General features: G+C 36.1%; 1 protein-coding gene across 1 annotated transcript in view; it reads left to right on the top strand.

Moving 5' to 3' along the window:
- The first annotated feature begins 740 nt into the window (after window positions 1–740).
- The window catches only part of LOC121255202 (receptor-like protein EIX2), a 72,906-nt gene continuing 58,442 nt past the window's right edge, over window positions 741–15,204 (top strand). Inside the window, exons 1-2 of the mRNA XM_041155481.1 lie at window positions 741–757; window positions 880–1,372. Coding sequence (XP_041011415.1) covers window positions 741–757; window positions 880–1,372 — 510 coding nt within the window. The remainder of the gene's footprint in view (window positions 758–879; window positions 1,373–15,204) is intronic.

The raw sequence follows: 15,204 nt of genomic DNA, 5'->3' as shown, positions 1-15,204 counted from the left end.
GAAATTAAAAACTAAACTTAAAGAGCGAAAACAATTATTATTAATAACCTAAATTCTTTACAAATAACTAATTAAAATGTAACCTACAATTAATGTAGTTTTTTTTTTCCAAGAAAAAAGCGTTTGAAGTCAAAATTTCCAAAATTTATAAGATGTACGTGAATGATACTGTAGGATAATTAAACGAATGATGTGAGTGAACAACATGAAAACGACACCAATTATATGAATGTGTCCCGTAGTTTTTTTTTTTTTCCCAATATTAATTGACTCAATGATCGAATTCGATTAAATTCAAAGAATTTGGCGTGGAAATTGGATTATCAGTCTAAACCCTTTTTAGATGCTGTATTAAATTCTCTAATCCTAAAACTACTGGTTCACAAAATTTCTACAAATTAATTCTCTTCTGTTGTGTTGGCATTTTTATATATTTTTATTTATTTATTTTTAAAAGTCTACAAAAGAAGTTCTACCACATGCATGCGATGACTCATCGGATGACATGAAAGGTACTATCTATATTTCCGAGCAAAAACAAAATTTCCAAATAGAATTGATTGCATATATTGGTCCCCTGATGAATGGATGATGTGATTGTAAAGCATTAAAACGTGTAAAAGGATTTAGGTATAGATCAAGTTTGAACTATTATCTTCTCTTGTTGTTTTTCTAAATAATTGACATTACGTATATTACACGCAAATTAGATTGACTCGAGTCAATCCAATTAATCACGTATGGCAAAACCCAAACGGTACACAGATATTAAACAAACCTAATACATCAGTAGTTCAGTACTTAATTGGGATATCAAAACCTATATCAGTAGCCTTCATATTAGTATTTCTCTGTTTCGACTTTAGCTCTTGATCTCAGGTGGAATTATGATCTGGAGGCATATAACCTTGATTGGTTAATTCATCTTCCATCCTTAACATACTTGGCCCTAAGCAGCGTTAACCTCAGCCAGGTAGTCAATTGGCCCAATAAGGTTATGATGCTCCCTTCTTTAACACACTTGCGTCTAAGTGATTGTAGTCTGATCTCCACAATGACTCCTCAATTTCTTTCCATCAATGCTAATTCCTCATCCCAACTTCAATTTCTAGATCTTTCATACAATCATGATTTGACGGAGACACATAATCTTGATTGGTTAACTCATTTATCATCTTTACAATACTTGGACCTAAGCGGTGTTAACCTCAGCCAGGTACTCAATTGGCCCAATAAGGTTATGATGCTGCATTCTTTGATATACTTGAGTCTAAGTCATTGCAGTTTGATCTCCACAACGACTCCTCAGTTTCTTTCCATCAATGCTAATTCCTCATCACAACTTCTATTTCTAGATCTTTCTTACAATTATCTCACCAGCTCAGTATTTCATTGGTTTTTCAACGCCACTACAAGCCTTGTTGATCTGGACCTCAGTTATATCAACGACTTACAATGCTCCATTCCGAATGCTTTTGGTAGCCTAAATTCTCTTCGAACGCTAAATCTTGCTAGAAATCAACTTGTTGGTGGCATTCCAAAATCTTTTTGGAATTTATGCGCCTTAGAGTCATTGACTCTTTCGGATAACAATCTTAGTGGAAGTCTTTACGAATTTATGAGTAATGTGTCGGGTTGCTTGGTGGACTCCTTGCAAAAGTTTCCAATAAGCAACAATACGTTCACGGGGTCATTGCCCGAGAGTATTAGAAACCTATCCAATCTTCAGACGTTGGATGTTGCTCAGAATTCCCTTGCAGGGGTGATCACTGAAGCCCATTTTTCAAATCTCTTCAAATTGAAAGCGTTATATTTACATTCCAACTCCTTGATTTTGAGATTCAGCCATGATTGGGTTCCTCCATTCCAACTGGATGTTATTTCTTTGAGATATTGCAAATTGGGATTAGCTTTCCTGAAGTGGCTTCAAAGTCAAAAGAACTATTATCTGCTTGATATTTCTAATGCTGGAATTTCTGACATTATCCTTGCTTGGTTTTTGGACTTCCCTCCCATGTTAATCAATTTAGGTATGTCTAACAATTAGTTGCATGGGAACTTGCCAGACTGGTCATCATCCAGACTTGGTGACTTTGCTAGTATAGATTTAAGCTCCAACTGTTTTGATGGGTCAATACCTCCTTTTCCATCGAATGTGTTAACACTAGACCTATCAGATAATAGGTTTTCAGGGCCAATTTCCTTTCTATGTAAACTCAATAGTCCAATGTTATTGGATTCTTTAAATCTCTCATACAATACATTGTCTGGAGAGCTTCCAGATTGCTGGACGTATATGCGTGACTTGGTTGTTCTTAATTTGGCCAACAACAATTTCTTTGGAAAAATACCAGACTCAATGGGCTCCCTAGTCTAGATTCAACTTTTGCATTTAAGCAACAATAGATTTGTTGGAATGTCAATGTCCCTTCAGAATTGTAGCGAGTTGATAACCATTGACTTGGAAGCAAATAACTTGGCCGGAATGGTACCTCCATGGATTGGTAATAGTCTACCAAATTTGGTTATTCTTAACCTATGATCTAATCAACTTTATGGAAGGTTGCCTTTAAGCCTATGTCAATCACATATTCAAATCTTGGACCTTTCTTTGAACAAGATCGAGGGAACTATTCTAGAATGTATCTACAATTTGACCGCAATGTCTTGTACAGAGAGTACAATTTCTGCCATATACACGGATAATGGAAAAAGATATTCTTATGTAGACTCTGCATCCTTGGTATGGAAAGGAAGAGAGTTTGTGTTCAAAAATTCCTTGAGACTTGTGAAGATGATTGATCTTTCAAATAACAAATTACATGGAGAGATTCCAGAAGGAATTACTAATCTTACAGAACTAGTTGCCTTGAATTTATCGAGAAACAACTTATCTGGATTAATCACTCCGAAGATCGGTTTGTTGAGAAAGTTGGAGTCTCTTGATTTATCTAGAAACCAACTTTATGGTGAAATCCCAATGAGCATTTCCAACTTAAATTTTCTTAGTCAATTGGACTTGTCCGCCAACAACTTATCAGGCAAAATCCCAACAGGAACTCAAATACAGAGCCTCGATGCTTCTGCATTTTTGGGAAATCCTAAACTATGTGGCTCTCCACTTCCAAACAAGTGTCTAGAAGATCTTCATCCAAATTACATTAACAAACAAGGTCACAAGAAGGAAAATGATGATGATGATGATGATGATGATGATGGATTTATAACTAAAGGATTTTATGTTGCTGCAAGTCTCGAATTCATTGTTGGATTTTGGGGGGTGTGTTGCATTTCAATGCTAAACATACGGTATATAATGAAGCGTTTCACTTCAAATGCTGGAATGATATTAGCATAGGCTACACGTGGCAGCAGCTCTATGTATGCTCACTTTGTAAAGTTGAACTTTAAGGTAAAACTCTTCTCCCTCTATTTTATATTCATATTCATAAATTAGCTAGTGATATACTTCACCACATATAGTATGAATATATATATATATATGCTATGTTATTATATTATAGTATGAATATATAAATGTTAGCATGACGTTATAGAAGAACTTAGGTCTCGTTTGTTTTCGCAGATGAGATGAGATGAGTTGAGATTAAAGTTAAAAAGTTGAATAAAATATTGTTATAATATATTTTTTAATATTATTTTTATTTTGGAATTTGAAAAAGTTGAATTGTTTATTTTATTTCGTATTAAAAGTTGGGAAAGTTGTAATGATTAGATGAGATGAGATGAGATGTTTTCTGAAAACAACAAGGCTAATTGCATCCCTTGAATTATTTGTTAAAAATCTCATTAACCTTAGATTATATAGGAAATATTAGTTTTTACATATTCTTATGTCGAATTTGTTTTAGTAAGTCGGTTTATGAGGTACAAAGTATATTTAATGGTTCATCGTCTCTTATGCAAAATTATTTTAGTCCCCTCTTTTTATTTGTCCCTTTTGGCTGTGTGGATGCTTATAATTATGAGCTGATTTTAATTTGTAGTTTAATTTTTTAATATGCTTTTGAATAATGTTGTTTTACTATTCAAAACTAATATTTGTTCATTTACCAGTGATCCAGCTAGCAGGAGACAGCTACATCAATATAGTACATCAAGATCATTTTGTTTTTATTTTTTAGTGGATTAGTTGTCCTTTTTTTGTTTAGTATATTGTGTCGATCAAAAGACAATTATTGTATCTTAGACTAATTATTTCTAAGTATTTTCAATGGATAGCCACTTTTTATATTCTATAGTTGATCAATCTTGCATGTTAGTTATGATTTGACACTTCGATTATAAAACACTACGTGGATTTTGTCAACATTCTATTATAATGGAGTTGGACTATGATGAGTCTATCCCCAAAAATCTAACCCTGTTTTAAAGAAGAAATAAAAAGTGAAGAGTATTGGTCTTACTTGAAGCTGAGATTTGCTTCATTTATAAATATTGCAACAATCTTTGTGATTAATTAATCATATCCATCGATCCCAATAAGACAAATTAACATGAAATATTTTTCATTAAATATATTCTCTTGATTTCTCTAGAAACTAACTAAATATAATGTCATCTATTTTTCAGCATTAAAGAAGGAAATCTCTTATCTATATTTGGTTAGAAAAATAAATTCATAATCCTTTCAATTATCATCCTCTAAACTGTAAACTCTGTAAAAATGCCCACAGATAGCTAGGCTTGTGAATTTCCATATATATAACTTTACAGATTACAATATACAATGAAAAAATGAATAGCTAAGGAAAATACACCTATAATGGAAACTAACGTAAACTAACATAAATACAATTGAGAGAATACAAGAGGGAAAGAAGGAAACAGATCAATCCATTTACTGCACTGCATTATGGAGAAGATTGATGGAGAGATTCAATGCGTGAATATGGGATGTTATCCCTGTCATTCCCCCTCAAGGTCAAGTCGGTATTGGACCGATGCAAAGCTTGTCTCGATTCTGTATGAACTGTGGACTACATAGTCGCTTTGTGAAAACATCTGCCACTTGTTCTTGACCAGGAATATGTGCAAGATGAATGAGACCATTTGCGACCTTCTCGCGAACAAAATGTATGTCAACCTCAATATGCTTTGTTCGTTGATGAAAAATTAGATTTCGGGCCATGCTAATTGCACTAATATTGTTTGAGTGTAGTGTAGGTGCCGAGAGTTTATATCCCAAGTTCTTTAATAAATTCATAAACCAGAGTATTTTTGTAGTTGTTGAAGCTAGACTTCGATACTCTACTTCGGCAGTCAAGCGGGCAATGGTGGTTTGCTTCTTGGCTCCCCATGATAGCAAGTTGGATCCCATGTAAATTGCAAAACCTGATGTTGAGCATCTGTCATCTATTGACCCAGCCCAATTGGCATCATAGTACCCTTGAAGAGTAGATAATGATGATTTAGTGAAGTGAAGACCAAGATGAATTGTTCTCTTGAGATATCTAAAGATTCTTTTAACAACTTGGAGATGTGGTGCACGAGGTGTCTGCATAAACTGACAAACAAAGTTAACAGCAAAGGCCACATCAAGCCTTGTTATGGTGAGATACTGAAGGGTTCCCACCATCTGTAGATAGGATGTAAGATTATCTAGAAGTGTTCCTTTTTTAGCCGAAAGTTTTTGTCCAGAAGCAAGTGGTGTTGACACTGGTTTTACTCTATCTAGACCGAACCTCTGTAATAGAAATAAAAGATATCTGGATTGATGTAAGAATAAATCCTCATTGGTGCGATGCAGTTGGACCCCGAGAAAATAATGTAAATTGCTGAGATCCTTCATTTGGAAAACAAGTGACAAAGTTTGAATGAATGCAGCCATGGAAGAAGAGGAACTTCCAGTGAGGATTATATCATCCACATAGATAAGGAGCATGAGGACATTAGATTGATCATTCCGAAAAAATAATGAATTATCATATGGACACCTTTGAAAACCCAATTGCATAAGATAATTGCTAAATTTGAGGTACCATACAAGAGGGGCTTGTTTAAGCCCATACAAAGCCTTGTGCAATTTACAAACATATTCGGGATGTTGAGGATCGACAAATCCTTATGGCTGAGTTAAGTACAATGTTTCTTGCAACTTGCCATGTAGAAAAGCGTTACTAATGTCGAGTTGTTTGAGAGGCCACCCTTGAGATAAAGCCAAATGAATAATGAGTCAAATAGTGGCAAGTCTAACAACAGGACTAAATGTTTCATCATAGTCCAGACCTTGAAGCTGTGTAAAACCTCAAGCTACAAGTCTGGCTTTGTAGCGTTCTACAGAACCATCACCTTTTGTTTTAACCTTAAAAACCCATTTGCTTGTGACTAAATTCAAGTTTGAAGATGGGGGTTACTAGACTCCAAGTTTTATTCTCATGGAGGGCATCAATCTCGGACTGCATTGCCTATTGCCATTTTGGATCTCTTTCGGCTTGTCTAAAAGTTTTGGGTTCCACATGTGTGGTTGCTAAATCAATGGCAAAACAAACTGGAACTGGATGTCGGGTAGAAAAATAAGTTTTTGGCCTTCTCGTATCATCTTGGGTATGTGTGATCATTGAATGGGTGCGTGCAAGTTCAGGTTCAAAAGTAGGTGGTATATCAGGTTCAAGGGAGTCATGAGGTGGTGCTCCTGTAGGCAATGTAGCAGACTCAAGTATTTAACTTGTGGGTTCAATAGTTGGTGCCGAGGATTTAGTCGATTGCCCTTGGATGAGAACTTTGGGAAATGGACGATTAGTAAACCAGTTTAGTTTCTGAGGGATAGGAACCTGCTCAGAAAAAAAAGGAATTTTTCCTCATTGAAAACCACATGTCTAGAAATATAAATCCATGCACTTATACCCCTTATACTAAAATGTGTATCCAAGAAAAACACTAGGAGTGGACTTAAACTGAAGTTTGGTCCGACGAAAAGGAGTGAGCAGAGGATAACACATGCAACCAAAGAATCGTAATGAATCATACAAGGGAGGGGATTTAAAGACTATTTGATAAGGTGTAGTGCCATGAAGGACTGAAGTTGGCAAACTATTAATAAGGAAAACTGCTGTATTAAAGGCTGCAGACCAAAATTTTGTAGGAGTTGAAGAGTAGTTCATGAGCACAAGAGCAGTCTCAACTATATGGCGATGACACCGTTCAACTAGACTGTTTTGCTTGGGAGTGCCAGGACGAGAAAATTTTTTAACAATACCACGAAATGCAAAGTAATTCTTTAAATTATGATTGACAAACTCTCCACCACCATCACTTTGAATGCATTTGACAGTAGTATTAAATTGTTTTTCAACCATCTCAATGAATTTTGGAAATAAAGTAATAACATCGGATTTACGTTCTAAATGGAATAGCCATATATATCGAGAAAATTCATCGATTATCACTAGATAATAGCAATAGCCATCAAATGATGGTATAGGAGCCGGCCCCCATACATCAGTGTGAAGAAATATGGGAATATGAGTGCTACGATTTTGAAAAGGTAATTTAGAAGACTTTCCCATAACACAACTTTCACAAAAATCCACTTGTTTATTTGTAATAGAAAGACATGGAAACAAAGTATGAAGAGTTCTAATGTTGGGATGTCCAAGCCGAGAATGCCATGTATTTCCGGAGTCTTTATTGGTGAGGAGAGCCATTGGATTGATACATGTATTGGATGAAGACAAAGGGTATAAGACATCATGCAAGGGTCCTTTTAAGCATCACTTGATTCGTCCACAAGTCCTTGATAAAAAATCCCCAAAGATAAAACAGAAAACAACATTGATTGTCAGTGGTAAACTTTGAAACCGAAAGAAGCTTCTTCCGTAAAAGGAACTTGCGAGGTAGAAGACGACAACATGATTCATGATTTTTCCCTAGGGTCTTGATCCCATGTAAACTCTATAAAAATGCCCGCAGATTGCTAGGCTTGTGTATTTCCATATATATGAACTTTACAGATTACAATATACAATAAATAATGAACAGCTAAGGAAAATACACCTGTAATGGAAACTAACGTAAACTAACATAAATACAATTGAGAGAATACGGAAGGGAAAGAAGGAAACAGATCGATCCATTTAGTGCACTGCATTATGGAGAGGATTGATGGAGAGATTCAAGGCGTGAATATGGGATGTTATCTTTGTCTTAAATCTGTTGGCAGTCTATGAGAGTGTGTCTGGCCAGAAAATAAATAAAGAAAAGACTGTCATGGTTTTTAGCAACAATGTGGACATGGGAGTTAGGGAAGAGATTGGTCTCTTATGGGGAAATGGGGAGATTTTATAGTACTAGAATTATCTTGGATTACCTCCTTTGGTGGAAAGGTCCAAGAATAAAGCTTTTCAATCTATTAAAGAGAGGGTGTGGCACAAGCTTCAAAGCTGGAAAGAAAAATTACTTTCTCAAGGGGGTAAGGAAGTTCTTTTGAAAGCGGTCGCACTTTCTATCCCGACTTATAGTATGAGTTGTTTCCTTCTTCCTAATAGTTTGTGTACTGAGTTGGAGGGGCTTATGGCTAAATTCTAGTGGGGCCAAAAAAAAGAAGAAAGAAGAATTCATTGGTTGAGTTGGGGTCGTATGTGTGAGAGGAAATCGAAATGGGGTTTGGGTTTTAAGGACCTTAGGATTTTTAACCTTGCTTTACTTGCCAAGCAAGGTTGGAGATTGCTACAAAATGAAGGTTCTTTACTTCATAAACTGTTTAAAGCAAAATATTTTCCCAAGAAGGGTTTTTTTGAAGTAGGCTTGGGTCCTAATCCTTCTTACACGTGGAGAAGCATTTGGGAGGCTAAGAAGTGGTTGAGAGAGGGGTGTAGATGGGGGATTGGGAATGGGGAAACAACACTTTTGTGGACTGAGAAGTGGATCCCAGGGCACAGCGCTTTAGAGCAAGAGGGGTTTGAAGTTTATGAGTCAAACAAAAATGATGTAGTGGCTTGTTTGGTTGATGAGTTAACAGGCTGGTGGGACATGGACAAAATTAGATCTCTCTTTAATCCAAATGTGATCACGGATTTGTTAAAAATTGTGCTTGGTCTAGGGACAGTGACAAATCGATGGATATGGGAACATGAGCGAGATGGAAAGTTCTCTGTGAAGACCTGTTATCATTTTATTGTTGATAAGATGAGGAGTAATCATGCATAGTCCTTTAATATGCAAGGTCAGCGAGTCTATGGAAAGCTTTATGGAAAATGGCAGTGCCTAATAAGATTAAAATATTTGATTGGCGTGCTTGCAAAGATGGACTCCCGACAAAAGAAAACCTCATGAAAAAACAAGTTGTTACTGAGGGGCATTGTGATTTCTGTTCTCACCGTCAGGAAGATCTTAATCATGCAGTAATCAGTTGCAAGTGTCTTTAAGAGTTATGGAACCAATTGCTGCCCAACTCAAGTTTTCATGCAAATAGAAAGGTGGTTGATTTGGCTATGCAGATATGTCAGAGGAAAGATCAAGATATGTTGGCTCTATTTTTTTCACTTGCTTGGGGTCTATGGTACAAGAGGAATAAGATGGCTTATGATAAGGTTGTGATAAATCCAAAACAGGTTACTACTTTTGTCTTGAATACTCTAAAGAATCATAAAGAGATTAGAGGCTTTGTCCAGTTCAGCTGAAGCAACATCTCAAATGGAAGCCTCCTCCTATGGATGTTCTAAAGCTAAATACTGATGAGGCCATGTTTGATGATTTAAGGAGAGCAGGTGTTGGTTTTCTTCTGTAAGATGCAAAGGGAGAGTTGATTGTGGTAGCTAGTAGGGCAGAGTTTGATGTTGAAAATCCTAAAGCTATTGAGTTATTGGTTGTGTTTCGGGGCATCCAGTTTTGTGCTAGCAGGGGTATTTCTAATTTGCAAGTTGAATCTGACTCTTTGTTAGTTGTTGAGTCTTTACGACAATATGTTTGATTCAGCTTTAAGGGTGTTATTTGCAGAAGTTAAAAGATTAAAGAGTTGTTTTATTTCATGCTCCTTTACTCATGTATGTAGAGAGGGTAATATGGCAGCTCACAAACTTGTTAGGAATGCTTGGAATGTTGTGGATTGTGAGATTTGGGAGGATTGTATTCCAGACTTTCTTTATCAAACCTTAATAAATGTCTATAATTATTTCATTAATGAAAGTTTCTGTTATAAAAAAAAAATAGTACATCATGAAATGTTGAGAGCATGATGATACCGATACAACATGATACTGATCAAATAATATTAAGTTAACCATTTAAAATGAACCTGTGCATATCAATATATATCATGTGCAATTGAAGATGAAAAAAAAACATATAAGATGAAAAGCACTTCTTTTCAACTTCATATATTGATCAAAGATTGTGGTGGCCTTAGCTCTTAGGTGATTCATTAAAACTAGACGTACCAGTATTCAGCTCATGCCCCTGTTTTTCCACATTCAAGGCCCAAGACTTGGTTCATTTAAGAACCAATTGTTAAAGGATATACCCAATTAATTCGGTTTATATAAATTAACCAAGCTAGTTCGGTTGACCAAACTTTATTTTTCTCCTTCTATTGATTGTCTTTTGAGAAAAGTAGAAACTATGGACATGCGTAGTTATGGAAAGTTCAGAGAATATTTGAGAATTTTGATAATTTTTTTAGATTGGGTTTTTGAAAATGAAAGAAAATTTAAAACTATTTTTAAAAATAAGTTTTGTACTTAAATTTGTGAAACTCTATAGAAAAAGTTAAAAACTTGTTTCTGCATAGTTTATTAAGAATCATTTTTGTCGGAATTTCTAAAAGTTGCAATGACTTTGTATTGAATAATGATCGGGTAAAAGGTTTGAAAAATGAATGGTTCTAACCTAACACAACACTTAGAGGGGGTGAATAGGTATTTTTCAATTTTACTGCACTATTTAAAAATGTTGTCAAACAAGCAATCAATCACTAAAGAAAATCACAGAAAAATAATCAATATAGAAATTTGGTCACGAAATGGAAGCTCAAATGAAGAACATGTTCAAAATCTAAAACCACTCAAGGTGTAAGTCAACACCTAAAATTCACTACAGAAATTTAGTTTGTTATAACCAATTTAGAAACACTCACAAAACCCTTGTAGTAGCTAAATCTGGCTTGCAACATCACGAGTGACCCACTCAATCTCTGCACGCATGCACCTCCGAAACTCTAGCCTTTCTATAGCTTCATCATAAGAACCTCTCAATCTTTGCTTCAATGGCAACTCCGGAATCTCTTCCTACCAAAGAACATTCGCACAAACTGATGTAGCAATAGTTAACCTCAACCACAATAGGATGGGGATCTGATTTCAAGAGAACACGGAAGTATATGAAATGAGATCTTTTTCTCTCTTTCTTAGCTTTCTATCTGCTATGCATGTGCTTACCCTATGAAAGAACAAATGAGTTTCTTTTTATAGCCACAATGGGACACAGCGCTGAAACCCTAGTCAAAGACATATTTTTTAACATTTGCTCGAGTGAGCTGTCAAGTGAATGTCAAGCGCACGATGTATCCAAGTTTCACTCGAGCCATGAGTCAGGCACATGTTGCAAGAACTTTCTGTCTGGGCTACCACTGCAGCGTCATGTCAAGCGGGTGTTGAGCAAACTCTCTATATGAACTTTCGCTCGAGCGCTATGTTAGGCGAGTGTCTAGCAAACTCTCTGTGTGAGCTTCGCTCGAGCTCCATGCCGAGTCAGTATCAAGAGAACTTTCTATATGAGCTTTCGCACGAGCGCCAATTCGAGTGAGTGTCAAGCGAATTCTCTATATGAGCTTTGCTCGAGCAACGAATCGAGCGCAGCTCGAGCGAACTTTTTGTATGAAGCTTGGCTCAAACCATGTTGAGCTAATTTCAATCCCTTGTCATTTTATTAGTTTTCTTTAGCCACTCAACACTGAACAAGTTACAACACAATTTAACACATGTTGTCACATGAAATATGCCAACACACTCATTTCACATTAACATTCTCTCCCGTTGGCAGTTCTATGAAAAAACCTCTAAACTTTTTTTTTTAAGAGTTGGTGATCACCTGTCCAAGAGTGACCCCTCCCTATATTTATTAAAAACAACCCTTACTTATGGCGGAGGAATACCATGGTAACAATCAAGTCTCAATGGAATAACATATACACAAGAAATCCCCATCCCATGTAACATCACCTTATTTATGAATGTAAGGCAATCCCAAAAAACCCATGCGCAAGAGACCACGCAAACGTCCTAGCCCAATATTATTTCCATCAAAATCTAAGTTTTTTCCTGTTGCACCTTCCTTTGCTAAAAAATATGCTACCATGTTGGCTTCCCTATAAATAAACCTCTAACTTATACATGAACCTAATCCGGACAGATCGCATGCAAAATTGCCAAGTACAGGTACAATCTCTGAAAAGCTGAAATATTTTTGCAATCACTTAACAAATAGGTAAATGCACAAAAAACATAGAGATACTAGAAATATTCTCACATGTTTAATCACTGCCTGCTAATAAATCAAAAAACAAGAATCCAAGTATAGACATGACAAGTACATTTTTCATCAAGGAAATCATTATTAAGAAACAATCAAACATTGAGTTTAATCAAGGACTACATCAGCATATAAAATTGTTTCACAAAAAAAAAAAAAAAAAAATTCAAAATTCTCCCTTTGTTTCCAAGCTACTACGCCTGAATGTATCCTATCCTACTCCCCCTTTTTGTCACGAAACAACAAAGGGCTCTCGCAGTCAATTCTTACCATTCTCTTTAGGTGAGGCAGCTAAGACCTCATGTATGGCATTGAATTGTCATGTTACCAGTTGTTGGAGGCTATCTACACGAGCATCCAGATGATCAAATTGAGCATTCATGCAAATCAAGTGACCAAACACCATCTATATGGTTGGGTCAGTAGAATCCGGTGTAAACATGGATGGTGCCGAGCTGGATGGAGCAAAACTGGATGGCCGAGTGGTAGGTGCAGGAGGATGTTCAATATCCAAAGGATTAGGACGAATGTGTGGACGACTCAACTAGATAGTCTTACAACCAATAGAAGCCTTAAGTGTAATTTTGGGCTCATGGGGAGAAATAGCAATGGATTGGGACAAGGCAGTATGAGTGATAATACATGCAAAAGATAATCCAGTCCATGTCTTGGTAGATTTAAATGCCTCAAGAATAATTTGGCAAAGATGACTTCTCAAATCAATGGGAATTGATTAGAGCATAGAGCAAAGTAGTTGTGTCTAAGCTTATATCACTATGATGGACTGTAGGGTAGAAATTAGTGAGCATCACTCAACTGAGGAGGAGATAGTCAGGTGGATACTCAATTGTATGAAGTGGTATCCTACCATCCCAATTAATTTCATACCCACACAAGAAAGTGGCAATGTCGGCCTTACTGTGAGCAGAAGTGGAAGTATAAGGATAAGGGTGGTTGGTCACACGAGAAACGTTGAGCAAGTTAGCTAACATGCCCAAAGTTACTCAGAATTGGATGTTACATAGGATAACTCCAAATGTGTCATCTTTTGAGATGACATGAATATTGGAGTAAAACTCTCAAACCAACTCCTAAGAAGGGGGGGTGACCAATGGTTAACGACACCCACTAACGAGATTAAAAAATGTGAGGCACTATGGGATTGGACGAGATGGCCTCGTGCTGACTCCATGGTCCTTCTGCTGGCGGGGACTAGAGGATGTCTGGCCACGTACGCACTGGGCGCGGAACTGGGCATCGCTCGTTGCGTAGTGTGGGTGCTTGGCCATGTACGCGCTGGGCGAGGAACTGAGCACCTCTACGAAGCCAGGACGTGCGGATGGTCCATAGGGGAGGCCATGGTGCATATGGAAATAATGTATGGTGCATTTGGAATTATTTCACTATTTTCTGGGAAAATAGTGCGAGTTGGATTTATGAGTAAATCATTTTCTGGGAAAATGTTTTACGGATATTTTGGGCCAAAATGAGATTTTGGCGTGTGTTGAAAAATTATCATTTTCGGGAAAAATGATGTTTTGTGGAAAAATGCATATTTTATCATGTGCATGCATGTTAGTTGCATTTAATGTATTTTATAGTACGTTGTTATTTTGGGTTATACTTACCTGCGATACCATTTTGTGGTAACGCAGATTTTGATGCAGATGAGGAGAAGGAGGGCGAGCCTGAGGAGACGGCTCCGCCTGAGGAGTGATCTGGGATCACTCGTTTGTTTATCTGAAACTATTGTAATATATTTTATGGATTACTGTATAACTGCTATTTAAATCTTTACTGATGTTTGATTGTAAATAAATTCTGGTACTTAGTTGACTATCCGCTGCGTTATTTTATTTGTACACTGTTGCATGTACACACACTGGCACTTCGTTGGGATGTGTAACCGTGTTGTCACCATCCTGGCGTCTCGATCCCTGTGTATTTATATAAGGGGGATTGGGGGCGCCACAGGTGGTATCAGAGCAGTTCGGCTCTGGGTAAAACCACATGTCCCTTAGGATAGTACCAGAAAATTGTTTTTTATTATTATTTTAAAATAATAAAATTTTTGTTTAAGTGGTGTAAGTTAAGTTATTTATTTTATATTATGAGTTTATTGCTATTTTATTTTATGTTAATTGATGTTATTTGATTTATTTGATTTTATTGCTTTAATTAGTGTTTACCTTTGGTTGAGTATGGTTTTATTGGCTTTATTTATTTTATTGTATAATAATTCTGTTGTTTATTTATTTTATTGTATAATAATTTTGTTGTTTATTTATTTTATTATATAATAATTTTGGTATTTATTTATTTTATTGTATAATAAATTTTGTTGTTTATTTATTTATTTGTATGTCATTTTAATTTAATTGTTTTATTTTATGGCGGATTATTTTATTGTTATATTTATTTTATGGTGAACTACTTCATTGGTTTTATGCATTTTGTCGTATGTTATTTTATTTATGGAATTTTATTTATTTTGTTTTGTTCGAAATTGAAAGGCGGGTTAAGGGTTATGTTATGACAGGAAGATGGTACAACTGAGAAGGCCATTGTTAGGCTTAAACATTGGTATAGTAGGCCTGAACTCTTGGTGATTGGTTGTTTTAATATCAAGGCTTGAACATCAGGGTCTGGGTGAACTCTTTGGATTAGGTACTCAAGTTGCTGCTAAGGAGGGGAATAGTTTTTAATTGCTTAGGATAA

The sequence above is a fragment of the Juglans microcarpa x Juglans regia genome, chromosome 3D, assembly GCF_004785595.1.
Source record: "Juglans microcarpa x Juglans regia isolate MS1-56 chromosome 3D, Jm3101_v1.0, whole genome shotgun sequence".
In the NCBI taxonomy this organism is placed as follows: domain Eukaryota; kingdom Viridiplantae; phylum Streptophyta; class Magnoliopsida; order Fagales; family Juglandaceae; genus Juglans; species Juglans microcarpa x Juglans regia.
The sequence above is the reverse complement of the archived record's forward strand: the minus strand, read 5'-3'. Positions and strand labels throughout refer to the sequence as shown.